The sequence below is a fragment of the Raphanus sativus genome, unplaced genomic scaffold, assembly GCF_000801105.2.
Source record: "Raphanus sativus cultivar WK10039 unplaced genomic scaffold, ASM80110v3 Scaffold0166, whole genome shotgun sequence".
Lineage (NCBI taxonomy): Eukaryota > Viridiplantae > Streptophyta > Magnoliopsida > Brassicales > Brassicaceae > Raphanus > Raphanus sativus.
The window spans coordinates 1-27182 of record NW_026615486.1 but is presented as its reverse complement, the minus strand read 5'-3'; the positions used below and the strand labels follow the sequence as shown (position 1 = coordinate 27182).

The following is a 27182-nucleotide window of genomic DNA, read 5'->3' as shown; positions in this document are numbered from 1 at the left end:
TGTTTTAATATAAATCAACTTTAAATTATTATTTTGATTTGAAATATGTATATAAAGTTTAAATTTTGCTTTATAATTATTTTAGACAAATGATATTTTTAGATAATTAGATTAACTCATTTTCATATATTAATTTTAAAGTTGACGCAAATAGATAGTTTCTCATAAAATAATAGATTTTCAAATTTTTAATAACATAAATTCATTATTTTCTTAATATATTGCTATCTATGTTTTCAAACAATATAAAATCATTTTTATACTGTTATTTATGTTTCCAAACAAATATTTTTTTTAACTGATATTCATGTTTCCATACAAACCTTATTTTTTAAACTGTTATCCAAGTTTTCAAACAAACATCCTTTTAAAATTGTTATCTATATTTCCAAACAAACATAATTTGGATTTCAATTTTAATAATATATAGATGTGAAAGTTGGTTCTGGATGATGGGCAACAGACAAAATACGTAAGACACCTCAGATTCAATGAACCAATCATCTACTATTTATAGTAAATATAATAAAATGAGAAGAAATGGGCAATAAAACATGGATTGTGGATATTTTGGTTAATGTTTGCTTATTTATGTTAATCTTTTAGCTTTGCTTGCGGGCAACGTGATCAAGGGAAGCAGTAGGGTTGTTCAACTCGTAACTAAATCAAAGACTGGTACTACTACTATATATATCATAAATAAGTTATTAAGTTCGTTATAATTTAAATTAAATTAAGGAATAATGTGGTATTTTATCACATCCAATGCCTCCCATTTTCTGGGTGAAACAGACTATTCTATTCTTTTTTTTTGGTGAAACAGACTATTCTATTCTTTTGATATGGAACATACTCTTATTGTCTCCATTAACAACAGAAAAGCTTGTTTTATTTTCAACTCTTCGGTGTATTTTTCTTGAGGTCACAAACTCATGTGACACCATCATAAAAGAAACTGGAACACATTCGGAGTAGTGTTTCTGTGAGCATCAATTCATCTCAATTATTATGATGTGCTTATTCAGAGAATCATTACGTATTATGATCTTAAGTATTAACTACGAATCACTGTGTATCAATTATGCTAGTGTTAACCATTCCTGCATGCGGTCGATTACCATATAGAAACTTTGAGAACTTAGAGAGATGATCATTAAGGGCCAAGGTTATATATTATTTCCTATGTTGAAATTCACCACAGCTGTGAGCTGTCAGCTACATGTGTCTTTCATAATTAGAGTTAGTAGAAAGTATAATCTTAACATGAGAACACTGTTTAGCAAGTCTAATAGATATACGCAAAAGTCACTTGGAGAGAGATATGACTAGATAAGCAAGGGAGTCTTGATTAGACAAATCAAGATACTGGGTAGAAGAAGGCAGTTCAATGTCTTTGACATATTGGAGAAAACACTCTTAATGGGCCAGTTTGTTACTATGGGCCTTGACAGGACATCACAAACATGCAAACAACATTTTGAAGCTACGAGTTGTTATGACACATATATCTCACACAGTCCAGTGTGAAAAAAAGAACATATATATCTCACAAATATATTAATATTTAATTATTATTTTTTAGAAAAAACTTAAGGCCACCGTTTTCCATTTGGCATAACTTTTCTATTAAAATATTATAGTTGACTTGACTTCATGAATCAACCTTCACCTAATCTGTATGATAAGATCGACCATGAGAAGCAATGATTAGCTAAAACTTAGTTTGCCCAGAGAGAGGAAGTGACGAAAGAGCGAGAAATATTCCAAATGGATTGCATCTCATCTCTACTCGTGGGCGTGGCTCAGGTGTTGTGTGAATATATGAATATGGCAGAGAGAAGAGCAGGACATAAGACTGATCTTAAGCAAGCCATCAGTGATCTCGAAACAGCCACAGGTGAGCTGAAGGCCATACGTGACGACCTTAACTTACGCATCCAACGAGACAATCTAGAGGGTCGAAGCTGCACAAACCGTGCCAGGGAGTGGCTCGGTGCGGTGCAAGCAGCGGAGGCAAAAACAGAATCCATTCTAGCGAGGAATATGCGTCGGGAACAGAGGAAAAGAGTGCGGAGGAGATGCCTCAGTTGCTTAGGTTGTGCTGAGTACAAACTGAGCAAGAAGGTTTTGGGGACGCTGAAGAGTATCAATGAGCTTAGACAGCGCTCTGAAGATATAGAAACAGATGGTGGGTTGATTCAAGAGACTTGTATGGAGATACCGATGAAGACCGTGGTTGGGAATACAACAATGATGGAACAGGTGTTGGAACTTCTCAGTGAAGAAGAAAGAGGAACCATCGGTGTTTATGGACCTGGTGGGGTTGGGAAGACAGCGTTAATGAAGAGCATTAACAACGAGCTGATCACAAAAGGTCATCAGTACGATGTACTGATATGGGTTACAATGTCCCGTGAATTTGGCGAATGTACAATACAGCAAGCTGTTGGAGAGCGGTTGGGTTTATCTTGGGATGACAAGGAGACAGGGGAAGGTAGAGCTTTCAAGATATACAGAGCTTTGAAACAGAAACGGTTCTTGTTGTTGCTTGACGATGTCTGGGAAGAGATAGACTTGGACAAGACTGGAGTTCCTCGACCTGACAGGGAAAACAAATGCAAAGTGATGTTCACGACACGGTCCGTGGCATTATGCAGCAACATGGGTGCCGAATGCAAGCTGAGAGTGGAATTTCTTGAGAAGCAATACGCGTGGGAGCTCTTTTGTGATAAAGTTGGGAGAAGAGATCTCTTGGAGTCACCGTTGATTCGCAGGCACGCCGAGATCATCGTCAGCAAATGCGGTGGATTGCCACTGGCGTTGATCACTTTAGGAGGAGCCATGGCTCACAGAGAGACTGAAGAAGAGTGGATTCACGCGTGTGAAGTTCTGAATAGATTTCCAGCAGCGATGAAGGGTATGGACTATGTATTTGCACATTTAAAATTCAGCTACGACAATCTCGAGAGCGATCTGCTTCGAACTTGTTTCTTGTACTGCGCTTTGTTCCCAGAAGAACATTCTATTGAGATAGAACAGCTTGTTGAGTACTGGCTCGGAGAAGGCTTTCTCATCAGCTCCCACGGTGTTAACACGTTATACAATGGATATTTTCTGATTGGAGATCTGAAAGCGGCATGTTTGTTGGAAACTGGGGATGAGAAAACGCAGGTGAAGATGCATAATGTCGTTAGGAGCTTTGCACTGTGGATGGCATCTGAACAGGGGACTTATAAAGAGCTAATCCTTATCGAGCCGAGTATGGGACTTACTGAAGCTCCCAAAACAGAAAACTGGCAACAGGCGTTGGTGATTTCGTTGATGGATAACAGAATCAAGACCTTGCCTGAAAAACCCATATGCCTGAATCTGACAACGCTGCTGCTCCAACAGAACATTTCTTTGAAGAAGATTCCAACAAGCTTTTTCATGCATATGCCTGTTCTCAGAGTCCTTGACTTGTCCTTCACAAGTATCACTGAGATCCCACTTTCTATTAAGTATTTGGTGGAGTTGTATCATCTGGCTCTGTCGGGTACAAAGATAAGTGTATTGCCCCAGGAGCTTAGGTATCTTAGAAACCTGAAGCATCTAGACCTACAAAGAACTCAGTTTCTCCAGACAATCCCACGAGATGCCATATGTTGGCTAAGCAAGCTCGAGGTTCTGAACCTATACTACAGTTACGCTGGTTGGGAACTGCAGAGCTATGGAGAAGATGAAGTAGAAGAACTTGGATTTGCCGACCTGGAACACTTAGAAAACCTCACCACATTGGGTATCACTGTTCTCTCACTGGAGAGCCTGAGAACACTCTACGAGTTTGACGCCTTGCATAAATGTCTACAGCATCTGCACGTTGAAGAGTGCAATGATCTCCTCTACTTCGATCTATCATCCCTTTCTAACCACGGTAGGAACTTAAGAAGACTTAGCATTAAGAGTTGCCATGACTTGGAGTGCCTGGTCACACCAACAGATGTTGATTGGCTTCCAAGTCTAGAGGTTCTGACGTTACACAGCCTCCAGAAACTAAGCAGAGTCTGGGGAAATTCTGTAAGCCAAGAGTGTCTGCGGAATATCCGTTGCATTAACATTTCACACTGCCACAAGCTGAAGAACGTCTCATGGGTTCCACAACTCCCGAAGTTAGAGACGATTGATCTGTTCGACTGCAGAGAGCTAGAGGAACTGACTAGTGACCATGAGAGTCCATCCATTGAAGATCTAGTATTGTTCCCAGGTTTGAAGACTTTGTCAATTAGGGATCTACCAGAACTAAGCAGCATCCTTCCATCTCGATTTTCTTTCAAGAAACTAGAAACTTTAGTCATCATAAATTGCCCCAAAGTGAAGAAACTACCATTTCAGGAAAGGGTCCAGCCAAACTTGCCAGCAGTTTACTGTGATAAGAAATGGTGGGAGGCACTGGAAGAAGATCAACCAATCACAGAGCTTTGTTGTTCACCACGCTTTGTTCCAAATTGATATGAGAGCTAGGAGCTCTCTATACATATCAACATCTGCCAGTAATGTACATGAAAACAAATGAATGTTAAGTAATTTGCAAGAGAAATATTAAGAGCTTGAGCAGACTTTACCAACACTGTTGCCTGTAGCATGTCAAATTAGAGCAAAGAAGTGAACAAAAGGAAGTAGCAACAGATGCTGATTCTTACCATATTATGAGTACATCAACATTTAAATGCAGAATATAGCTAAAAAGCCATGAAGAGTGTAAAAAACAAAACTATAGAAAAGGGAAATCAGATTAAGCGGCATAAGAATGACTAGAAACCTGAGAATTTTATCGATCAAACTCACAAAAGTTTCAAATTCGCATTGCCAACAAATTAAATAAGTATCACTGTCCCATAGGGAAGGAGTTCAGAGAAAAAAAAAAGAAAGGAAAAAAGAAACCCAAAACTCCAGCTGAGTTCAGTCGAGCATGAAGTTAACATGTGAGCTCACAGCAGCACCAGCCCAAGCTCTGATGGCTTTAAAGCGCTTCTTAGACGATAATTGTAGAGATAATAGTGAAGCTGCCCGTCTCCTGGCCCAAACTTCAGCTCTTTGAGGAAACTCTCATTGTGCATAACATCCAATGCATTGAATACATCAAAACCCTTCTGTTTGGCGACTATTAGAGCATCACTCATCAGCTGAAGAAAAGTCGTCTTTGTTGCCACATTGTAGTATGAATAAGCAGCTTTCAGTGTTGAGTAGTTGGGGTTGCCGAGAATTGTTGAAGGAAGAGTGTAGAAGCTGCAGAAATCAGTAACATCATGGGTCTCCGGGCTTTCTACAAGGTAACTGTCCACAACATCCTCCCTTGGGAGAAGCCAGTGCTCAACATCATTCTCATCAAAGTCTGTAGCAACAACAAACTGACTAAGATAATTCCTAAGCAGCCGTGTCACAGCAGGGACATCACAGGGCTCCATTTTCCTAAATCCAGGAGTAGCCGGTACATCTGGTAACTTGTACAGCTTGATGGTTCTGCTCATTGTCATTCTTGCACCAAGCCTTGAAAATCCGACATCGATGAGCTTCTTCGGGTTCAAGGTCCTGTGCCAATACTGGCAGGTCGCAACTGGTGTCGGAAGCACAACCCCTGCAGTGTAAGCTGCTTGCCATATATTCTCCAAATGAACCCTCCTCGTAACCTCCTTAATCATGACAGGTGCAAGCCTCTTCGACCTAAGCTTCTTGTGAACGCACAAGAAATTGATCTCCGCCATCTTCACAACATCGTCACGCACCCTGATCCTAGCTGGCACACCACTGATAAACGCCACGAGTTTCTTTGATACCTTGGCACGAACTCCTATATGCCAACTCTGATAGTAGCCAGGCGGACGCAAAGCCCAACTCAGAAACTCCTTAGAGTAATTGAACCTGAACATATTCTCATCATCCTCGACATAGTTGTTCTTCAGAAGGTTGTAAACCTCCGAGCAGACGTAATCAGACTTCATATCGCACGTGGTCCATTCATAAGCAGCGGGTAGGTTGTAGGGCTCCTGCTTGACCTCAGACAAGGGAGTCGCAGCTTCAATAGGACCTTCAGGTAGACTCGTGTCACCGATATCTTTGAACTGCCCAACGGGTTGAGTCTCCCAGAACTTGTGTGTTTTCTCCACTGACATGGAGTCCTGGAATCTTCGGACTATAGTTTCCAGTGAAGCATCGTCCCCAACCAATGGAGTTACTTCAGCAATTTGATCTGCTTTCTCTTCCAGAGAGCCAGGAAGTGAACTTTCGTCGCCCATTTCCTGAAAAAAATTACAGTTATTTCAACGCAACAATAAGGCTAAAATATCATTCAACTAAACAAACGTTTAGGTAATTCACAGCTATATAAATGCAAATGATTTGTTAGAAATCATTAATGAATAGTTAGTTAGCAACACCTTTAATCGAATCTTTAGCTACCCCTAGAACACTTATCACAACGAGATGGAGTTAAAGGCCACAAAACTAGAGATGAAAGTTTCGATAAAGTGACATCTAAATCAGGAACTCGCAGCTGAATCAAATCATCAATGCACGCTTAATCACAACGATATGGAGCTCAAGGCCACAAGCCAAACTTTTTTTTTTTTGCTTTCTGTGTTATTTGATCCAATCATAAATTTACGCATACAAGTAAAGAGAATAGATAATCTAGCTAAGTAAAAGTATCTGTGATCAACCGAAGATCTCATGAGACGGACCACGATAAAGAAAAAACGAAACTATGAAGAGGATATACTAAAACTCACGGAATATTCTTGCACAGAGATGAACAAAGACTCGCTCCGATTCCTTTCCGTGAAGAAGGACAGTTATCAGATCTCTGTAGCAAGTCTCTAAATCGATGTCATATTAGATTGGGAGAGAGAGGATGATTAGGGTTTCAGTGGGAACAAATGAGTCAGCTCGCTCGAGCTCGACGATGGAATCTATCTTCTATTTTTTTTTATTGCACTTAAGCCCCAACATTACTAGATTAACTTTTTTACTGCCCCGAATGTTACGAATTTACAATGAAGACCCATTTGATGTTGGATTAACTCAACTGTATTCAAACTTCCGTAGTGTAATTACGAAATAAAAATATGAAACTTCTGTGGTCGTTTGACCAATACGGTGAAAGTACAATTAATGTTGTTATATTATTATTAGTGGTGGTGGTGAAACTTGTTGTCGGAGGAGACTTGAAGATTATCAATGCCTTTAATGGCTGATTCGTAGTGTCTTCTTGAGGAAGAAGACCTCTTCCCAGCCTCCACCGGGGAGTTCCTAGAGATCACTCCTCCTCCTCCTCGGCTTACGTCACCTGTACGGTTTCTCTGAAACTCTTCCCCGCTCAGAAGATTGTCTCGGCTGCTACTCACTGCAGCTACTCTCCTCGACGATCCTGCTGATTGTGCAAACATCGAGGAGCTCGGCATCTGCAATCCACAAACAAAATAAAGGAATCTTTTCTTTAGCTCATGCCTGAAGCTCATGTCTTTATGTCTTACAACACAAGTTAGGTTTTTTGAGGGGGAGAGACTAGACTAGAGAGAGTGAGACAGAACAAGAGAAGAGCAGAGCAGTTTCATACCATGGAGTCTCTGTTAAATGATGATGTCTGATGGTTGGAAAGATTCCCTGAGTGGTCAAGAGTGCCTGAAGCTCTCCGTCGAGATGATTCCATATGCGAGAAACCAACCGGTCTCCCTTCTTCCTCGCCTACAAGGAGCAATAAACAATATGAATGCTAAGTTATGTGGAGAGAGAATGAGAATCACATGTTGAGAGATCTATCTACCTGTGTATCTATCAATGTTTGAAACGCCAGGTGGCAATGCGGCGCTAGTACCAACCGCAGGGTTCTGAAGAAGAAGAGACTCGATCAAAGAAGTGGTCCAACTAAAGAGATAGATTAACCGAGATTATCACATAATCATACTTACGTGATTACGAGACGGAGGAGCTGTTAGTTGTGACTGTTGGTACTTCAAGATGGTCCAGTCAAAGACATAATCAAATTGAAACCCTGCAACATAGAAATGTAATTCTCTTAGAAAAAATGAATTGGTTTGTTTCAGAGGGAAGAGATGATTTTTTTTTCAAACCTTCACGGATAAAGAGGTCTCTGAATATCCTTTTGAGATAAGCGTAGTCTGGTTTATCATCAAAACGAAGCGACCGGCAGTAGTGGAAATAGGATGCAAATTCTGATGGGTAACCACGGCATAAGACCTACAAGAGGTGATGGATGACATATGAATCAGATCAAGGCAAGGGTGTAAATAAGCAACATGCTTGTGAGAAAAGGACTTTTACCTCAATGGATGTGGAAACTTTCTTTTCGCTAATCCTCTCATACTTCTGTTTTTTGTTTCCAGCTTTTAGTCCTTGCCATGGAAGACTAAAAACGAGGTATTTAACATGTGTCATCACAATGAAAGAGTACAAGAAATGAAGTAAAGTGAGGCATTAACATAAACTCACCTTCCTTTGAGGAAATACATAAGGATATAACCAAGAGACTCAAGATCATCCCTTCGGCTTTGTTCTTGAGGTTAAACGATGGCAGAAAACAAGTAAGTGTTAAATCTTGATACTCAAAACATGTAAGGAGAGAAACTGGAACATATAAACGTGAAAAGAGGTCTTGTCGAGCTTACCAATTCCCAAGTGGGTGTTCATACTAGCATAACGTGCAGTTCCTGTCAGGTTCTTGTTTTCTCTGCGAATGGGATCACAGAAAAATTAATGTTTCAGTTATCATATTACGACGAGATCATATTCTAAGTAAGAACATTCAAGAGGTGATATCATGACAGCGGTGCCTCACCTATACGGAATGTGCTGATGTGTTGTACTATCCCTGTACTTCTTAGCTAGACCAAAGTCGATGATGTATACCTTAGAGAAGAAACAAACTTTATAATCAGTCCAATGATGTCTACGAAAGTAAAAAGTGAACAAAAGTATAAATAAGGTAGGATAAAAGATGAGAAACCTGGTTAGCTCGCCTTCCAAGGCCCATGAGGAAATTGTCTGGCTTGAGATCTCGGTGAAGGAAAGATTTTGAATGGAAATACTCAACACGGTTGATCTTAACACAAACCCAAAAAAAAAAAAAAGAGAGTCAATTTTTACTGAAACATAGACAGGCATGACAAGAAGACAAAAGATGCTCTTACCATTTGATCTGCAAGCATGAGGACCGACTTCAAGGAAAGTTTCCTGCTACAGAAATTGAACAGATCTTCAAGACTCGGGCCTAGTAAGTCGATCACCAAAACATTGTAGTCCCCTTCAACACCGTACCATTTGACATTTGGAACACCAGCTATAACCAAAGTTCAAAGGCAATACAGAGTTCAAAATAAACACAAAGAGGAGAAACACAAATTACAGAAGATAAAGATCATTACTTCCTCCTTGTAGAATTTTGTATAACTTCGATTCATAGAGAAGCTGAGGATGTTTTGTCTTCACACTTTCCTGAGAAAACAAAAAAAAAGAAGACTCAATATCAAGAGCTTTCAATAAACAGAACATGATCAAACAAAAGCCCATGTCGTGACAAGAATGTTACTAAATAGATCCGAATTATATAAATGACAAAATCACATTCAACATTGATCAAAACTCAATTCGTGTTTATAAGCCTCAGAAACTCACAAGCTTGATTGCAACTTCTTCATTCGTTTGAATATTAGTACCCAGATAGATCTCCCCGAACGAACCGCTACCGATCTTCCTTCCAAGGCGAAACTTGTTTCCCACACGAGACTCCATCAATAACCCAACGAAACCCTAATTTACAATCTCACCCTCCAAAAAAGCAGATTCAAAAGCCAGAAGAAGGACCCCAACAACAAAAAGTCTCTACAAAACCAGAATCAAAACCCAATAGCTATCCTCATCTCGATCTGGAGAAAAAACAAATCCATTCTCAACGGAATGTCGTTTCTTAGACGCTTCTCTCTCTCTCTCCTACTAAGAATTGAAAACGAAGATTGAAAGACAGCTTATGATGGACAGAACATGATGAGGATGTCTTTTTTTTTTCTTCTTCTGAAAGTTGGAAAAAAGAAAAAAATCTGGTTTCTTGCTGTTAATAGATTAGATTCTGGTTCCGTTTCGGTTTGGTTTTGTAAACACTTTCGGTTATTAATCGGTTAAAGTAAATATTCTCAAATTGCCTTTTCGGGAAACTTAACCGGTAATCGTGTAACAACCGTCGATGCTTCCTCATCTCTTTTTTTTCTCTCTCTCTCTCGTTGACTTGGCACACGCTACATAAGTACGCAGCCCGTCAATGGTGTTGTCTCCTCTTCCGTGTGGATCTCAAGTCTTTCGATTCATAAGTTTTCTTCGTTGATTCGGTCCTTGTTTCTTGGACTCTTCACTTTTCTCACCATCTCTCTCTGTTTCGCGATCTCTCTAACTTCCCTCACCATTAATGGAGACCATTGCTGGATTTGATGATTTCTACGAGATCAGCAGCACTAGCTTCCTCGCCGCACCGGCACCAACCGATAACTCCGGATCATCCACCGTTTACCCGACGGAGCTTCTCACCACCAGACCCGAAGTCTCGGCGTCCCAACTCCTCTCCAACAGCCTCGAGTCCGTCTTCGACTCTCCGGAAGAGTTCTACAGCGACGCCAAGCTTGTTCTCTCCGACGACAGGGAAGTATCCTTCCACCGCTGCATTCTCTCCGCGAGAAGCCCCTTCTTCAAGGCCGAGCTGGCGGCCGCCGAGAAGGTGCAGAAGTCTACCCCCGTGAAGCTCGAGCTGAAGAAACTCGCGGCGGAATACGACGTCGGGTTCGACTCCGTGGTGGCTGTTCTGGCGTACGTTTACTGCGGCAGGGTTAGGCCGCCTCCGAAGGGTGTTTCCGAGTGCGCGGACGAGAGCTGCTGCCACGTGGCGTGCCGTCCGGCTGTTGATTTCATGGTGGAGGTTCTCTACTTGGCTTTTGTCTTCCAGATCCCTGAGTTGGTTACCATGTACCAGGTAATAAATAACACGATCTCAGTGTTTGTTCAGACAGAACACACTTGAAGTAGTTTAGCTGTGTTGTTTTCAGACAGAACACACTTGAAGTAATTTAGCTGTGTGTTCAGACAGAACGCACGTGATGTAGTTTAGCTTTATTGTTCAGACAGAACACACTCAAGTAGTTTAGTTTTTATTTAACTCTGTTTATATACTTTCTTTCAGAGGCATTTACTGGATGTTATAGAGAAAGTTATCATAGAGGACACTTTGGTCGTACTCAAGCTCGCCAACATATGTGGTAAAGCATGCAAGAAGCTATTCGATAAGTGCAAAGAGATCATTGTCATGTCTGACGTAGATGTTGTTACTCTAAAGAAGTCATTGCCTGAGGACGTTGCCAAGCAAGTAATCGATATCCGTAAAGAGCTTGGCCTGGAGGTAGCTGAACCAGAGAAACATGTCTCCAACATACACAAGGCGCTTGAGTCAGACGATCTTGCACTTGTCGATATGCTTCTGAACGAGGGACACACGAATCTAGACGACGCGTATGCTCTCCATTTCGCTGTTGCTTACTGCGATGTGCAGACCGCGAAGGATCTCCTGGAACTGGAGCTTGCGGATGTCAACCGGAGAAACCCAAGGGGTTACACGGTGCTTCACGTTGCTGCGATGCGGAAAGAGCCGACCCTGATAGCATTGTTGTTGACGAAAGGGGCTAATGCATCGGAAACGTCTTTGGACGGGAGAACTGCTCTAGTGATCGCGAAACAGGTCACCAAGGCGACCGAGTGTTGTATTCTGGAGAGAGGCAAGTTATCTGCCAAAGGCGGAGTATGTGTAGAGATACTCAAGGAACCAGACAACAAACGAGAACCATTTCCTGAAGATGTTTCTCCCTCCCTTGCAGTGGCTGCTGATGAACTGAAGATAAGGTTGATTGATCTTGAAAACAGAGGTATCTCTTTACTCTTATTCCTTCATTTCTTAGTCAAGACCGTTATTAAAATTCTAAAGAAATATTTATAGCCCCCGAAATAAAGCTATGTGTGCTCGCTTAGGAGAACGGAGTGAACAAATGATTTAACTATTTACTTTGTAGTTCAAATGGCTCGATGTCTCTATCCAATGGAAGCACAAGTTGCAATGGATTTCGCCCGAATGAAGGGAACACACGAGTTTGTCGTGACGACAACAACGGATTTAAACATGGAACCTTTCAAGTTCGTAGAAATGCATCGGAGTAGACTAACAGCGCTTTCTAAAACTGGTATGATCAAATCATTTGTAATATTAATATTTATATATATAACTGAAACAAACATCTGCGCTGACCTTGTTTCCTTTTTATTTCTGCCAGTGGAATTCGGGAAACGCTTCTTCCCACGCTGTTCGAAAGTGCTAGATGATATTCTGAACTTTGAGGACTTGACTATACTGGCTCTCGTGGAAGAAGAGACTCCTGAGCAACGACAACAAAAGAGGCAAAGGTTCATGGAAATACAGGAGATTGTGAGAATGGCGTTTAGTAAAGACAAGGAGGATCTTGGAAAGTCGTCTCTCTCACCTTCCTCTTCTTCCACATCGAAATTAAATGGTAAAAAGAGGTCTATTGCTAAACTCTCTCACCGACGACGTCGGTGAGACTATTTGTTGGAGGTAATAGTTGATGATGTAGGGGTGTGTTTGGAGCAAATGCTGTAACTTCTTGAGGCTGTGATATATACATATAATTTATGTACATCAATAATACACCATATGATGGTGTTACAGAGTCTTTAAGAGTCGGTGTGCGAAAAAAATGAAGAATGGTTGTTCATCTACTGGTTAACGTCTACCAAGAACCAAAAGCATGTTCAGGTTCACTTGCAATAACTTGCAATATCCCGATGTGGGTTCACTTGAGGAAGGTTCCTATTCATGCATTCTCATGGGAGGCTTTGAGTTTCATAACTAGTACAGTGGGGTATCCAGTTCGTCTACATCCAGAGACTATTGCTTGTTCAAACTTTGAGGAAGCAAAAGTGTTTGTGAAGGTAGATGTTTCAAAGACGCTGCCAAAGGAGATTGATTTCATGATGGGAGGAAAGGAGTTTACTGCTGAGTTTTATTATCCTTGGCTGCCTTCGCGTTGTGCACACTGTGAGAAGTGGGGGCATAATGAAAAGGTCTGCGCTTTGAAGATGAGAGAACAGAGGTCAGGGAAGAAAGAAAAGACAGAAATAGTAGTGAAGAGTGGCAATTTGAAAAGTTTAGAAGAAGCAGGGGAGAATAAGGAAGCTATTGAGAAAGTTCTGAATGATAACTCAGTGATGAAGAATCTTTTAGGAGTGGAAGTTATGAAGGAAGCGGTTATGGATACAGAGAAGAGTGAAAATGATTGGTCAGTGGTAGCGCCGGATAAGGTGGGTAGAGCACATACTCCATCTAAAGAAAATGAAGAAGTTATAGTATCTGCATCAAAGTTCACTGTCTTATCAATGGAGGAAGTAGAGGAGGGTGAGGTAGAAGCTCAGGAAGTAGAAGATGATGTTAGTGTGGGAGTAGAATCAATGGAAGGTCGAGTGGGGGAGGATATGGAGGAAGATTTTTTGGATCAGGAAGCTAAAGAAATGGATAAAGTGGCAACACAAAAAGGTGGTAGGAAAGTCCAGAAGACTAGAGCTCAAGAGGTAAAGCCTAGGAGCAAAAGGTCTTCTCGACGCAAACTATAAAAGTGGCGTGTTTCTTCTGGAATGTTCGTGGTTTCAACAAAGATCTTAAACATTCCGTGGTAGCTGAGTGGATTCGTAATAAAGAGATGCAGTTTGGTTGTATCATTGAAACTAGAGTGAAGGAAGGGAAATCAAGGAAAATTCTGAATAAGGTTTTTAAAGACTGGTCTTCGGTTACTAATTATGAAGACAGTGCTGGTGGGAGAATTTGGTTGCTATGGAGGGATTCGGTCCGTATGTCTCCAGTATATAAATCGGATCAGGTTATTACTTGTTTGGTTGAAATGAAGGGTATGGAGGAGTTCTATTGTTCTTGTATATATGCGAGTAATCAGGCAGAAGAGAGGAAGAAACTATGGGAGGATCTTGTTTTTCATCATGAATCTCCTTGCTTTAGAAATAAGGCTTGGATGTTAATGGGGGATTTTAACGAGATTCTAGATGGTGTGGAGAGTTCGAGGTTTGAAGATATGAACAGGATTCCTGGAGGTATGAGAGATTTTCAGAATTTGGTGTTGAGATGTCAGTTCACAGATATGCCATACCAGGGTCCAAAATATACTTGGTGCAATAAGAGAGAGGAAGGGCTAATTTGCAGGAAATTAGATAGAGTATTGCTTAATGATGTGGCGTTGAGTAAATTAAGCAATGCTTACTCTATTTTTGAAGCTGGTGGGTGTTCAGACCATATGAGATGCAAAGTGCAGCTGGTGTCTTCTAGTGAGAAGATTAAGAGACCGTTCAAGTACGTCAATGCCATTAGTAGAGTATCTTCTTTTCTTCCTATGGTTCAGACGTATTGGGACTCAACGGTCAGGCTTTACCATTCTACTTCAGCCATGTTTCGGTTTTCTAAGAAGCTCAAGCTACTGAAACCTTTAATTCGAGAACTAGGAAGAGAAAGCCTGGGGAATCTGACAAAACGCACAAATGAAGCTTATGATTTACTCTGTCTAAAGCAGAGTAACACGCTGTCAAATCCGAGTGACGCAGCAATTCAAGAAGAGGCTGAGGTTTATGGTAAATGGTTACATGTTGCAACTCTGGAAGAAGACTTTTTAAAGCAGAAGGCTAAATTACATTGGCTTGACATTGGAGATAAAAACAACAAAACGTTTCAAAGAGCTATCAAGACGCGTCAAGCTCAGAATATGATAAGAGAAATCAGATGTGCTAATGGTACTGTGGTGAATACGCATTCTGAAGTAAAAAAGGAAGCAGAAGAATTTTTTTCTCAGTTTCTCAATCATAAGCCGGAGAGTTATAAGGGTGTAACAGAAGAGGAGTTGCAAGAGTTGCTTCCGTTTCGTTGTTCTCAGGATGACTGCAGACTGTTAGAAGCTGAAGTTACTGCAGAGGAGATCAGGAAGGTACTTTTTGCTATGCCCAATAGTAAATCTCCCGGTCCAGACGGCTTTCCTTGTGAGTTTTTTAAAACTACATGGCCTATCATATCTCAAGATTTTATCGTTGCCGTGCAATCAGTATTCAGATATGGGTTTCTACCTAAAGGAGTCAACTCGACTATTCTCGCGTTAATTCCCAAGAAGCTGGATTCTATGGAGATGAGGGATTATCGTCCGATAGCATGTTGCAACGTATTATACAAAGTGGTTTCTAAAATCTTGGCTAACCGTCTAAAAGAGCTTCTCCCGAGAATTATTTCTGAGGTGCAATCCGCATTTGTAAGAGGAAGATTGCTTATGGAAAATGTTCTCCTCGCCTCGGAGCTGGTCAAGAACTATCATAAGGATGAGGTTTCTCCTAGATGTCTAATGAAGATAGACATTTCGAAGGCATTCGATTCGGTCCAATGGGATTTTGTCTTGAAGAGTTTGAAAGTGTTGGGTTTTCCAGAGAAATATATCCATTGGATAAAGCTCTGTATCACTAGTCCTTCATTTTCTGTGCAAGTGAATGGGGACTTGGCTGGTTACTTTCAAAGTTCTAGGGGGCTTCGGCAAGGTTGCTCTCTATCTCCCTATCTTTTCGTGCTTTGTATGAATGTCCTCTCCATGAAGATTGGCAGAGCAGTGACTGAGAAGAAATTTAAGTTTCATCCGGGGTGTAAAAGTTTATCTCTCACGCACCTTTGCTTTGCTGATGACCTAATGGTCTTTGTGGAAGGCTCAAAGAAGTCAGTTGAAGGAGCTCTTTCTGTCTTTGAAGTGTTTGAGAGCTGGTCAGGTCTTCGTATTAGTCTGGAGAAATCTACTATTTTTATGGCTGGTGTAAAGGAGGCTGAGAAGTGTAGTATTCTTACAAATTTTCCTTTCGAGAAAGGTGATTTGCCAGTTAAATATTTGGGGCTTCCACTTATGACTAAGAGTATGAGGCGTGAGGACTACTTGCCACTACTGGAAAAAATTCGAAGTACCATCTGCTCTTGGACCTGTCGTTTCCTTTCCTATGCTGGGAGATTGCAACAGATAAGTTCAGTGCTTCTAAGCATTGTAAATTTCTGGTCAGGAGTTTTTAGGCTTCCTAGTGCGTGTGTGAAGGAAGTAGAGCAGATTTGTGCAGCATTTCTTTGGACAGGACCTTCTTTAAAAACGACAGGAGCAAAGGTTGCTTGGAGTGAAATCTGTTGCAGGAAAAATGAAGGTGGTTTGGGTATAAGAAGCTTAAAGGAGGTTAATAAAGTAAATGGCCTGAAGTTGATTTGGAGATTATTGTCTGGTGATTCGCTTTGGGGTAAATGGATTAAGGAAAATTTACTTAAAGGGAAGAATTTTTGGGAGGCGAAACCAAATGCTCAATCAGGCTCATGGATGTGGAGGAAGATTTTGAAGTTAAGAGAGGTTGCAAAGCTGTTTCATAGAAGAGAAGTTGGAAATGGAAGACATATATCCTTCTGGTTTGATATATGGTCTGAGAGAGGTTCTCTTTATGAACTGTTGGGTCCTCGAGGTATAATTGATTTGGGTGTAAGCAGAGTTGCGACTTTGGAGGAAGCAGTATATGCTATTAGAAGGAGAAGAAGGCATCGGTTGGAAGTGTTAAATGCGATAGAAGAGGAACTGCAAATCATTGCAAATAAGCTAGTGTTGGAGAAGGAAGATAAAAATTTATGGAGAGGCAGACATGGTTATAAGCAGGATTTCTCTACTCAAGAAACGTGGTGTCTTCTTCGCTCGATTAGACCGTCTTGTTCTTGGGCTAGTGCTATATGGTTTACTCAAGCTACTCCAAAATATGCATTTATGGCATGGCTTGCTGTAAAAAATAGGATGTCTACTCTGGACAGAATATTGAGCTGGAATCCGGGAGTTGTTGGAACTTGCATTCTTTGTAAAAATGGTGCAGAAACGAGGAACCATCTGTTCTTTGAATGTGATTATGCAGCTCAGATTTGGGAGTGTATGGTGAAAGGTATTCTAAAAAGTGCCTACACGAATACTTGGGATGAGATCATTGAGATTATTTCGGATGATAAGAGGGAGAAGTTGAGTCGGTTTTGCTTAAGATATGCGTTTCAAGCTGTGCTATATGCTATCTGGATGGAGAGAAACAGGGTGATTCATGGGGAGAAGATGAAGCCTGTTTCCATATTGAAGAAGATGATTGATAAGGGTATCCGTAATAGGATTACTTTAATGAGTAGAGAAAGAAAAAGGGGTATGGAGAAACTGATGCAATACTGGTTTTATACTAGAATGTAGTTTGTTTTTGCTTTGAGTATAGCTTTTGGGAAAGGTAAAGCTAGTTTCTTTCTAGTATAAAGTAAGCAAACATTGTATAAAGGCTTTTTTGAATGAATTTAACATTAATTCAAAAAAAAAAAAAATGTATCTTCTAAAGGTTGAAGCCATCACCTCAAGAATGTTTCACGAGTTCCTCCCAGAACCGCTACCTCAATTATTAGCATTCCTGAAGGGTTTTAATCTCTCAGTGGAGCTGCTTCTCGAACCATACCATCCCTCTTCGGAAAATTCAAAAACCTCTGTTGCATTAGCAATAGCAGTTGGTCACTTGCAAGGCCTAGCAAGATTTGGTTTGCTGTTTAGGACTATGATTGAAAGGTTTTGTTTACCAATCAGAGGAAGAAGACAGCAACCTACCTCCGTATGTCTTTCGTTTTCTAGATGACAAAGCCGAAACAAGCTTTTTTATCTTTTCATATTCATATATATCGTTGCCCCGTTAGTATCCACGACAGATACGTTATCGGCTCTTTTTGGCCACTGCTATGGAATATTCCTTATTGAAAACTTATTGGATTAGACGGCCAAGTGTTTATCATCGTTTTGTAAAAACGGCACGCATTCTAGACTTCTTCTTTTTTTTTTTTTTGAACAACGCATTCTAGACTTCTAGTTGAGGAAAATATTCATATCTGAGGAGTAAATACAAATTTATAACACATTGACAACTCAAAATCTGATTTCTTAATAAATAAAATAAAAAAAAAAATTGAAAGAAAAAGAGAGACAAAATGTTTTTCTTTTTAATAAACTAGAGAAATTAAATTAAAATGACATAAAAAAAAAGAAGAGTGGCCAGTTTGCTAGGTTTATAATTTTGGTGCGAGAGGATTTAAGGAAAGCCACGTTTATACGTCGCCTCCTAAAAACCCTCCTCTCTTATCTCTCTCTCTCCTCTCACTTTCAAACCTCCAAGGCAAAAAAATCCTCAGAAAAAATGAGCGGCGACAAGGACAACTTCAACCTCGCCGATCTAACCGCCTGTAAGACTTCCCCTCTCTGACTACACTCTCCTTCTCTTCCTCTTACGCGAGAGACCTGTTTAAACCCTAATTTTTCATTTAGTCGTGGTTACTTACTCTTCTTCTCTCATCTGCGTTTGTTTTTGTAGCTCTTAAAGACGAGGATCGAGCTGGCCTTATGAACGCTCTCAAGGTGAGTTTTGTTTTCTTCTGACAAACAAAAAAAAGTTCTGCGAATCGAAGAATATGAATGGTTTTTGAGTTTAATGTTGCTATTAGACATTGATTTTATAGCGTTTCAGTGTAGAATGATACTAGCTTATGAGTTTGTTGGAGATTGTTTGTGAGTTTTTTTTTTGTATATGTTAAATCCACAGAACAAGCTAATGGCTGGTCAGCGTTCTGATGTTCTCGAGAGTCTGACTCCTCTAGTGAGAAACCGTGTTGAAGCCTTGAGGGACATACAGGTTTGACAAGTTTCTTTTTTCATATTAATTTATTAATTTGTGTAGAATGATGTGGTACCTTGAAATCTTATCTTGGTTAAGGATGTGAGATTTGTGTGTATTATCCTTCCTTTATTCGAATGTCAAGTGGCCTTAAATATATTAAGGTGTTTGTTGCGTATTGATAAACCTGTGACGTCTCTCAACGCAGGGAAAGCATGATGAGCTTGAGGCAAAGTTTCGTGAGGAGAGAGCTGTTCTTGAAGCCAAGTATGAAAAGTTGTATCAGCCTTTGTATACCAAGGTAATTGTTTGTTACTGAGAAAAAAAGTCAAGAGTTTCCTCTGAGATTTCGTGTTAAATACTCATGAATTCTAACTTGGTATCTTGTAATGCACAGCGTTATGAGATTGTGAATGGAGTTACTGATGTTGAACCGACTCCAGAGGATACGAAGATGGACCAAGGAGAGGAAAAAACTGCAGAAGGTAACTTCAGGAACACTGTGTCTTCTTCTTCTTTTTTTTTTTAATATTTCTGGAAGATGAGAACAATGTAACATGTTTTCATGTGTTCCATGGCAGAGAAAGGAGTGCCAAGTTTCTGGCTGACGGCCTTGAAAAACAATGATGTTACTTCCGAGGAGGTAAGCTATATACAGTTTTGGTATTCCTTTTGTATGCAACTCCAATCATAACAATGTAATATAATCTAAGCTTAATGTCTTTTATTCCAGGTTACAGAGCGTGATGAAGAGGCTCTCAAATATCTTAAGGATATTAAGTGGTGCAAGACTGAAGAGCCTAAAGGATTCAAACTTGAGTTTTTCTTTGACTCGAATCCCTATTTTAAGAACGCTGTCTTGACAAAGTCTTATCATATGATTGATGAAGATGACCCACTGCTTGAGAAGGCTATAGGGTAACTTGCTTATGCTCTTTGACAAATATTTTTTTTTACATAATGTATATTATGTTCCTATCTTATTGCAGTAAGCTGTATAAAAATCATCTTAACTTGTATTATTTCCCTATTTCAGGACAGATATTGATTGGTATCCTGGAAAGTGTCTTACTCAGAAGATTCTTAAGAAGAAGCCTAAGAAAGGTTCAAACGCCAAACCGATCACCAAAATGGAAGATTGTGAAAGCTTCTTCAACTTCTTTAATCCTCCACAAGTCCCGGAGGAAGATGAAGATATCGACGAGGACAGTGTATGATATCGATTGTTGTAAGTGATTGTCATCATTTAGTTGACGTATTTAGTAACGCCTCCTATTTTCTGTAATGCAGGCTGAGGAACTTCAGAATCTGATGGAACAAGATTATGACATTGGGTGCGTCCTTTTCTGAGATTATTTATTCTGTTTGGGTTTATGGGTTTGCTTCTACTTTATGAGTTGCTAACTATTTGATTATCTTTCTTGCTTTCTGCAGATCTGCTATCCGGGAGAAGATTATCCCTCATGCAGTCTCATGGTTTACTGGTGAGGCTATGGATGGAGAGGAGTTTGATTTAGATGATGATGATGAGGACGATGATATTGACGAGGACGAAGATGAGGATGAGGAAGATGACGAGGAGGATGAGGAGGATGATGAAGATGAAGAAGATAGCAAAACTAAAAAGAAGGTATGAAGTGCGCCAATTATTGTTTTGTATTCAATTGGTCCTGCCATATCTTGTGTGCTTGCTAATGGTTTTGAAATTGGTTAAATTGTTTATGCAGCCATCAAGCGGTCGCAAGGTATGTAACTAGCATTTGTCATTTTCTTGAGTCACTTTATTCATTTCATTTGTAGAGTGATGAATTTCATATGGTGGTAATCATCATCTTTGTTTATATTAGCAGAAGGGAGGCAGGTCTCAGGTGGTTGTTGGTGACGGTCAACAAGGCGAGAGGCCACCTGAATGCAAGCAGCAATAGTAATGTCTACGCTCTACTGAATGAAAAAGCATGCGTGAAAACACATACCCTTGGCTCATTCGCTGTTCGTCTATCATTTAACTTTTGGTGTTTATCTTCTTAGAATCACTCAAGACTTTTCCTTAGTGTTTATCAATCAAATATCAATCAATGAATTATCCCCTTATTTTCTTTCTGTCTTCACCATCTTTTAGTGAAAAACTGCTATATAGTACTCTATATTTTAGGTCTCACATTTGATAATACAAAGATGAAATACATGTCCCAAACCTGAGAACAAGCATTCTAACGCAATAGTCTTAAAGAATAGGGAGAATATGGCTTGTGCTGTATTTATTGCACAAACTACGCTTCAGCCAATTGTTCAAACTTGTCCTTTACAGAGTAAGTGTGGACATGTGTGTTTGTAAGAGGATGCCACCAAGAGGTTTCTTCGGTGAAATTGGCTTGTGTGATGTTACTTGTCGCCCGCGTCCGGATTTGTCAATTTCTGAAGAATGTAAATTACTTCCTAATATGAAAGAAAGTTCCGTTTTGCTTTTGTTTTCCGCATTCTTACTTTTGTTGACAAAAGAGAGTTTTCCAATTTTTTGTTCTCTGATTCGGACCAAACTAGTTTGACCAATCATTATCGTTGTATTGTAATCTGAACCATTGTTATCTTTTAGTTTACCATTTTACTCTGTCTTACTGTTTATGAACCTTGACTATTTATTAGTGAAGACCAAATAATGGATGATTTGACTACTACCAATTCAGTCAAGTCAAAATCTGTCAAAATCAGCTCACCTATTTCTCCATTAATCCCATATTAAAACCTCCTTTTCAAAGTCCAGCAAACGGAATACAACTAACGCAAGAAATGTGGTCCGCACGTATCAGTAGGCCAAGGCATGATTGAATCTGAGATTTTGAAGGTATTTATAATTTGTTTTGTATGTTACGAATATTTAATTATTCGATTTATTTTGATTCGGAAAAATACAGATATATCTAAAAATACGGATATGCAAAAATAAATAGATATTGACAGATATTTACTAGTACTGACTCTGGGCAAAAGCGACAGAAGCATATGCTTCCAGCCCAGTTTCAAATATCTAATATTTCGGTGAAAGGTTCGAACAACATCCTATTTTATTTAATTTTGGTGTGCTGATAATTAGATTTTGCTTTCAGCCAAATATTTCGGCCAAAATATTTAGCCGAATATCTGGATATCTTATCTGTTTTAATTAATATCAATAATCTTCAAAATTCGATACAAATTTGCTTTATAAAATATTTTTTTGCATGATATATAAAATCAAAATAAAAATAAATAGTGAATCTACATATTTTGTAAATTTTTTAAACTTAGTTAATAATTATAACAACATAAAATTAAAAAAAAAATATAATTGTCATAATTTTTTTCTTTTTTTATGTAATACTTTTATAAGTAATAATTTGAATAGAATTTGTCAAATCATATGTCAGAATAATCATTATATAATTTTATACATTTTAAACATAATAAAGATATACATGTATTAATTTATTATCAGATCAAAATGGATATCCGTTTCATAAAGTTTTAGTATTTGTAATTTATATTAATTTTGACGGATATTGATTTTTAATATTTGTTTTGTTTCTAAAGCTTACTGAAATGAAAATCTGGCATCGAATCAAAACAGAATCAAATCGAAGAGATAAAATACCGAGTCCTAGCATCTAAACTCTTTTTTTGTTCTTTTCCGGACATAACAAACACACTGTAGAGTTAGAGACCATGGAGACATGCACAAGGGACCCACAATCAAGAAACGAAAAAACCGCCTCATTCAGAGCATTTCTTTTTCTTTTTTTAGATCAAATCAGAGCATTTCTTTATTTACTAATTTTTTCTAGTCTATGCTTTAAATCATTTCCGAAGAAATTTACGAGATGCTCTATAGAGACCGTTTTGTTTTGTTTTGTTTTGTTCTGGTTTGGTTTAAATAATACGATTAATTCGGTCACTACTTATTGACGCCTCGATTACACTGTACACATTCTCTGTTTCTTTCCCTCGGATCTATCGAGTTTATTGTCAATTTCTCTTTTGATGGCTACCATCGCTAGACTCTCCGGCTCGTATGAAATCACCAACGGATACAGCTTTGTCGCCGAGTCCTCCGTCGACAACCCCGCGTCTGAGTTTCTAACATCACCGGAGGTTTCGGCGTTGCAACTCCTCTCCACCTGCCTAGAATCCGTCTTCGACTCGCCGGAGACTTTCTACAGCGACGCCAAGCTTGTTCTCCCCGACGGCCGTGAGATATCCTTCCACCGCTGCGTTCTCTCGGCGAGGATACCCGTCTTCAAGAACGCGCTAGCAGCCGCCGTGAAGGACAAGAAACCCACCGCCGTCGTCAAGCTCGAGCTGAAGGAGATCGCGAGAGATCACGACGTGGGATTCGACTCGGTGGTGACCGTTTTGGCTTACGTCTACAGCGGCAGAGTACGGCCGCCGCGGAAAGGAGCTTCTGATTGCGTTGACGATGGTTGCTGCCACGTGGCGTGCAGACCGACCGTGGAGTTCTTGATGGAGCTTCTCTACTTGGCTTACGTCTTCGAGATTCCTGAGTTAGTGTCTCTGTACGAGGTAATAAATAGAACACACGGTTCGTATCTCCTAATTATAAAGCAATTTCAAAATGAGTCGGTCTCCTCTGTTTATTTTTATTTTTCAGAGGCAGTTTCTTGATATTGTAGACAAGATTGTTATAGAAGACATCTTGGTGATATTCAAGCTCGGTAACATCTGTGGTGAAACTTACACGAAGCTTTTAGATAGATGCGTAGAGATTATCGCCAAGTCTGATATAGAGATTATTAGTCTCCACAAGTCCCTACACCAAGACATCGTCAAACGAATCACCGACACCCGAAAAGAGCTCGGTCTCGAGCCATTCGAGCCAGATAAACATGTTACGAACGTATACAAGGCGCTAGACTCCGACGATGTTGAGCTTGTCAAGATGCTTTTGACGGAAGGACACACGAGTCTAGACGACGCCTACGCTCTTCATTACGCCGTTGCGCATTCCGATGTCAAGACGGCGTCCGATCTCATAGACCTTGAGCTTGCGGATGTTGATCACAGAAACCCTAGAGGGTACACGGCGCTTCACGTTGCTGCGATGCGTAACGAGCCGAAGCTGATGGTTTATTTATTGACTAAAGGTGCGAATGCGTCAGAGACAACGTTTGATGGTAGAACTGCTCTTGTGATTGCGAAGCGGCGCACTAAAGCTTCGGAGTATAATGCTAGTACGGAGCAAGGGAAGCCTTCTCTGAAAGGAGGGTTATGCATAGAGGTACTAGAGCATGCACGTAAACTAGGTAGGTTGCCTAGAGATGAATCACCTTGTCTTCCAGCTACTCCTGATGAACTGAAGATGAGGTTGTTATATCTTGAAAACAGAGGTATGTCTTCTTCCTCCTCATATGACAACCGTTGTGTGCTCTAATCAGGGCAGATCTGTTTTTAACATGTGTAAGTGGAATGGTCGGATAAGCCCACATTCTATTTTTTCTTTAAAACTTAATTATTTTAACTAAATATATAAATTAGAGCCTAAAAATTTATTTATTTTTTTCTTTCAAATTTATGTAATTTTAAAAGAAAAGTTAATTATATAGAGATGAAATTATAACTTTTAAAACTTTATCATTACTTTTTGAAGGTTTTTAATTATGAACAAGGCCTAGAAATAATTTGAGACTGCAGTAGCTCTAATGACATTACTATACTTTGTGTCTACTTTTCAGTTGCACTGGCTCGGATCCTCTTTCCAGTGGAAGCACAAGTGGTAATGGATATCGTCAAACTGGAGGGAACATACGAGTTTACAGCTTCTAGTCTCGAGCCTGATCAACATAGTGGTGCGAAGAGGACATCACTGGACTTAAACATGGCACCTTTCGTAATCCGAGAGGAGCATTTGTGTAGACTAATAGCGCTTACAAATGTCGGTATGTATGTATTGATTTTTACTTTTCTTACCGTCAAAGAAGAGTTAAGAAAAAAAAACCTAATTGATGTCAACTTCTGTTATCAGTGAAGCTAGGGAAACGATACTTCCCACGCTGCTCTCTTGATCACTTTATGGACACTGAGGACTTGAATCACCTGGCTTGTGTAGAAGAGGACACTCCTGAGAAACGTCTACAGAAGAAGCAAAGGTACATGGAACTACAAGATACTCTGATGAAGACCTTTAGTGAGGAAAAGGAGGACTCTGGAAAGTCTTCCAAAACAAGATCAGTGAGGTCCAATGGTAAGCTCTCTCATCGGCGCCTAAGGGTGGACAAAAGAGATTTAGAGAAAAGACTTTGCAGAAAGAGGAAGGGTGATTCAAGAATAGAAAAGCATGTCACATTTCAAGCCCGCGACTAAAATTATGGTAAGTTTGGCCCACCCCTAGGTCTTTTTGTAAGACTCTTCGGGTAAGTTTCGTTGTAGATATATATGTTCGTTAATATGTGTTTCTCTCTCTGTTTCTCATCTGAGTCAATATGAGTTCTTACCTTCACTTTGCATCATGTGTATTAGTGTATACTAGGTGCAAGTGTCTTTTGAACAGATGTTGGTCGTTTGTTAACCAGTGATGTGATACTATTTATACAGTATTGTTTACGCTAATACATGAGACTTGCGCGATTTAGATGGAAGAAGCCTTTCATATAAAGTCCACAAGAATAGTATGGTTATTTATCAGTTTAACAAAGCATACCTACCGTTCAAATTCTCTTGATGTCTTTGTCACGAATCAAAATTGTTTGTGACTTCACCACCTTCACACTATAAGTATTGTATGAGTTCATTTCTGATACAACTTTGTAACAACAGACCAGTTGTTTTATATATGTTCGTGGGTCCATACGTCTCTGCCTAATTTTGTCTCGTGGTAACTATCATTGTCCACGGAGACCAGCCTCTTAGACATATGTGATGTTGGAATATCATGGAAACATTGGAGTACACACAGGAGATTCATTCACGTACAACAGTATTAGTTATGTACACGCAAGACGTTCCAATCCATTTAGGGACTGAGTCTAAATCTTTTGATAAGGTTTTTGTTTCGTGAATTGACTATATATGATGAATATATCTAAAGTTCATCATTTTGCTGCTTATAAAAATATAAATTTGAATACCCCGAAGAGTATATGTAGGCTACATCTCCACTTAAATATTAGTTTGTATCTTTTCATAGGCGGAATACTCCTAATCAAAAAAGAAATTTTTAATTTGAACACATAGCCATGTAAACTAGATGCACGCTTAATCAACCAAGTGAAGATAAGAAGAAAAGTGACATGTGAATTGAAATATTTTGATCATTGCCTTGTAAGAAAGTTTATAATCAAATCGCACACCTTTTCTCATTCGAGATCTTTCATACACAATTGTAAAATATCTCTATGAAAAATATCTTCGACCTTGACCCGTGAAGCATCTGTATTCACATCTCGAATCTCCCATTATTAGTTTATTGCTTTAAACTAACTTCATGATATAACTGAGACTTGTTTCTTTTTTCCTTTCTCACAATGCAAAAGAATATTTGATCAACTTGTTCCGTTGTACTTATCCAGTCACTAGATATTTTCGATCAAATGTTTGTTGATCACACGCATGACGCATGTGTCATGAGAGTGAGAACCGTCATTATCATTAGTGGTTCAATAAATAGTAAACTGATGACAACTACATACCCTACCAAAAAAAATTTGATAGAAAATGTTCAGATTTGTATGCAGTAACCAACATAGATATTAGATAGTAACATATTGTATGTAACAATGATGAAAGCAAGTAACAGATAAACTAATATATCCATTTGGGTCAAAACAAATATAGTATTAAATCAAAATAAATTACCGGTATGTTAAACGGAGTGTAAAACATTTTAAGAAAGATAGGACTTGGATTCACCACCTCCCTAATAACCAACCAAAGTGTCAATTACATTAATGATTAAAAATATTAAATATTTTTTTTCAAAAACTAAAATAATTAGAAAAAGAAATAGTGTCAATTTTGATAATGTTAATGTCACTATCTAATCCATAAACTCAAACTCTATATCGTAAATCCAAATTCTAAACCCTAAATTCTAAATTATAAACACAAATTCTATACCTTAAACCCAAATCTTAAACCCTAAATCCAAACCATAAATCATAAACCCAAAAACATGAACTCTAAACCCAAACCTATACCCTAAACCCAAATCCTAGATTCTAAAACCAAAACGTATATAAATACAAAACCCAAACCTTATACCCTAAATATTTAGATTATTATTGATGTTGTTTTTTTTTTAAATTTAAGGTTAAGATTTAAAGTTTGGATTTAGAGTTCATGGTTTGGGATACGGTCTAAGGTTTGGGTGTAGA

The 27182-nt window shown here is 39.2% G+C and overlaps 6 protein-coding genes across 6 annotated transcripts; 4 read left to right on the top strand and 2 right to left on the bottom strand.

The window, feature by feature from the left end:
• The first annotated feature begins 1589 nt into the window (after positions 1-1589).
• LOC108841533 (disease resistance protein RPS2) lies at positions 1590-4596 on the top strand. The gene has a single exon (XM_018614290.2). The coding sequence runs from the start codon at positions 1768-1770 to the stop codon at positions 4486-4488; it is 2721 nt and encodes a 906-aa protein (XP_018469792.1). The 5' UTR covers positions 1590-1767; the 3' UTR covers positions 4489-4596.
• A 191-nt stretch (positions 4597-4787) lies between these two features.
• On the bottom strand, positions 4788-6928 carry LOC108841537 (glycylpeptide N-tetradecanoyltransferase 1). Its single transcript, XM_018614293.2, has 2 exons — positions 6765-6928; positions 4788-6275 (listed from the first exon to the last, which is right to left on the bottom strand). The coding sequence occupies exon 2, from the start codon at positions 6270-6272 to the stop codon at positions 4968-4970; it is 1305 nt and encodes a 434-aa protein (XP_018469795.2). The 5' UTR covers positions 6273-6275; positions 6765-6928; the 3' UTR covers positions 4788-4967.
• Positions 6929-7063: 135 nt separating this feature from the next.
• Positions 7064-10078, bottom strand: LOC130501333 (casein kinase 1-like protein 1). Its single transcript, XM_056996229.1, has 13 exons — positions 9667-10078; positions 9417-9486; positions 9183-9331; positions 8999-9094; positions 8831-8901; positions 8661-8722; positions 8485-8548; positions 8317-8401; positions 8106-8232; positions 7944-8026; positions 7799-7862; positions 7592-7719; positions 7064-7436 (listed from the first exon to the last, which is right to left on the bottom strand). Exons 1-13 carry the CDS (start codon positions 9781-9783, stop codon positions 7164-7166), a joined length of 1389 nt encoding a protein of 462 aa, XP_056852209.1. The 5' UTR covers positions 9784-10078; the 3' UTR covers positions 7064-7163.
• A 192-nt stretch (positions 10079-10270) lies between these two features.
• LOC130501332 (regulatory protein NPR1-like) lies at positions 10271-12770 on the top strand. The gene is made up of 4 exons (XM_056996228.1): positions 10271-11008; positions 11216-11951; positions 12096-12263; positions 12354-12770. Exons 1-4 carry the CDS (start codon positions 10451-10453, stop codon positions 12635-12637), a joined length of 1746 nt encoding a protein of 581 aa, XP_056852208.1. The 5' UTR covers positions 10271-10450; the 3' UTR covers positions 12638-12770.
• Positions 12771-18236: 5466 nt separating this feature from the next.
• Positions 18237-20918, top strand: LOC108841538 (nucleosome assembly protein 1;1). Its single transcript, XM_018614294.2, has 12 exons — positions 18237-18394; positions 18523-18566; positions 18751-18840; positions 19031-19123; positions 19220-19307; positions 19404-19465; positions 19556-19740; positions 19859-20033; positions 20113-20156; positions 20257-20452; positions 20550-20567; positions 20673-20918. The coding sequence occupies exons 1-12, from the start codon at positions 18349-18351 to the stop codon at positions 20745-20747; spliced, it is 1116 nt and encodes a 371-aa protein (XP_018469796.1). The 5' UTR covers positions 18237-18348; the 3' UTR covers positions 20748-20918.
• A 1740-nt stretch (positions 20919-22658) lies between these two features.
• Positions 22659-25419, top strand: LOC108843519 (regulatory protein NPR2). Its single transcript, XM_018616733.2, has 4 exons — positions 22659-23376; positions 23465-24200; positions 24546-24749; positions 24836-25419. Exons 1-4 carry the CDS (start codon positions 22837-22839, stop codon positions 25171-25173), a joined length of 1818 nt encoding a protein of 605 aa, XP_018472235.1. The 5' UTR covers positions 22659-22836; the 3' UTR covers positions 25174-25419.
• The last annotated feature ends 1763 nt before the right edge of the window (positions 25420-27182 follow it).

What these genes read in the sequence shown, in the direction of transcription:
- LOC108841533 (XM_018614290.2), top strand. Translation starts at nt 1,768, where the DNA reads ATGGATTGCATCTCATCTCTACTCGTGGGCGTGGCTCAGGTGTTGTGT.
- LOC108841537 (XM_018614293.2), bottom strand. Translation starts at nt 6,272, where the DNA reads ATGGGCGACGAAAGTTCACTTCCTGGCTCTCTGGAAGAGAAAGCAGAT.
- LOC130501333 (XM_056996229.1), bottom strand. Translation starts at nt 9,783, where the DNA reads ATGGAGTCTCGTGTGGGAAACAAGTTTCGCCTTGGAAGGAAGATCGGT. An exon ending in AGACCTCTTTATCCGTGAAG is followed by an intron (nt 8,027 to 8,105) that starts GTTTGAAAAAAA and finishes TCTATGTTGCAG; the next exon opens with GGTTTCAATTTGATTATGTC. An exon ending in CTCCTCCGTCTCGTAATCAC is followed by an intron (nt 7,863 to 7,943) that starts GTAAGTATGATT and finishes CTTCTTCTTCAG; the next exon opens with AACCCTGCGGTTGGTACTAG.
- LOC130501332 (XM_056996228.1), top strand. Translation starts at nt 10,451, where the DNA reads ATGGAGACCATTGCTGGATTTGATGATTTCTACGAGATCAGCAGCACT. An exon ending in GATTGATCTTGAAAACAGAG is followed by an intron (nt 11,952 to 12,095) that starts GTATCTCTTTAC and finishes TTTACTTTGTAG; the next exon opens with TTCAAATGGCTCGATGTCTC. An exon ending in AACAGCGCTTTCTAAAACTG is followed by an intron (nt 12,264 to 12,353) that starts GTATGATCAAAT and finishes TATTTCTGCCAG; the next exon opens with TGGAATTCGGGAAACGCTTC.
- LOC108841538 (XM_018614294.2), top strand. Translation starts at nt 18,349, where the DNA reads ATGAGCGGCGACAAGGACAACTTCAACCTCGCCGATCTAACCGCCT. An exon ending in AAGCCTTGAGGGACATACAG is followed by an intron (nt 18,841 to 19,030) that starts GTTTGACAAGTT and finishes CTCTCAACGCAG; the next exon opens with GGAAAGCATGATGAGCTTGA. An exon ending in CTGCTTGAGAAGGCTATAGG is followed by an intron (nt 19,741 to 19,858) that starts GTAACTTGCTTA and finishes TCCCTATTTCAG; the next exon opens with GACAGATATTGATTGGTATC.
- LOC108843519 (XM_018616733.2), top strand. Translation starts at nt 22,837, where the DNA reads ATGGCTACCATCGCTAGACTCTCCGGCTCGTATGAAATCACCAACGGA. An exon ending in GTTATATCTTGAAAACAGAG is followed by an intron (nt 24,201 to 24,545) that starts GTATGTCTTCTT and finishes TCTACTTTTCAG; the next exon opens with TTGCACTGGCTCGGATCCTC. An exon ending in AATAGCGCTTACAAATGTCG is followed by an intron (nt 24,750 to 24,835) that starts GTATGTATGTAT and finishes TTCTGTTATCAG; the next exon opens with TGAAGCTAGGGAAACGATAC.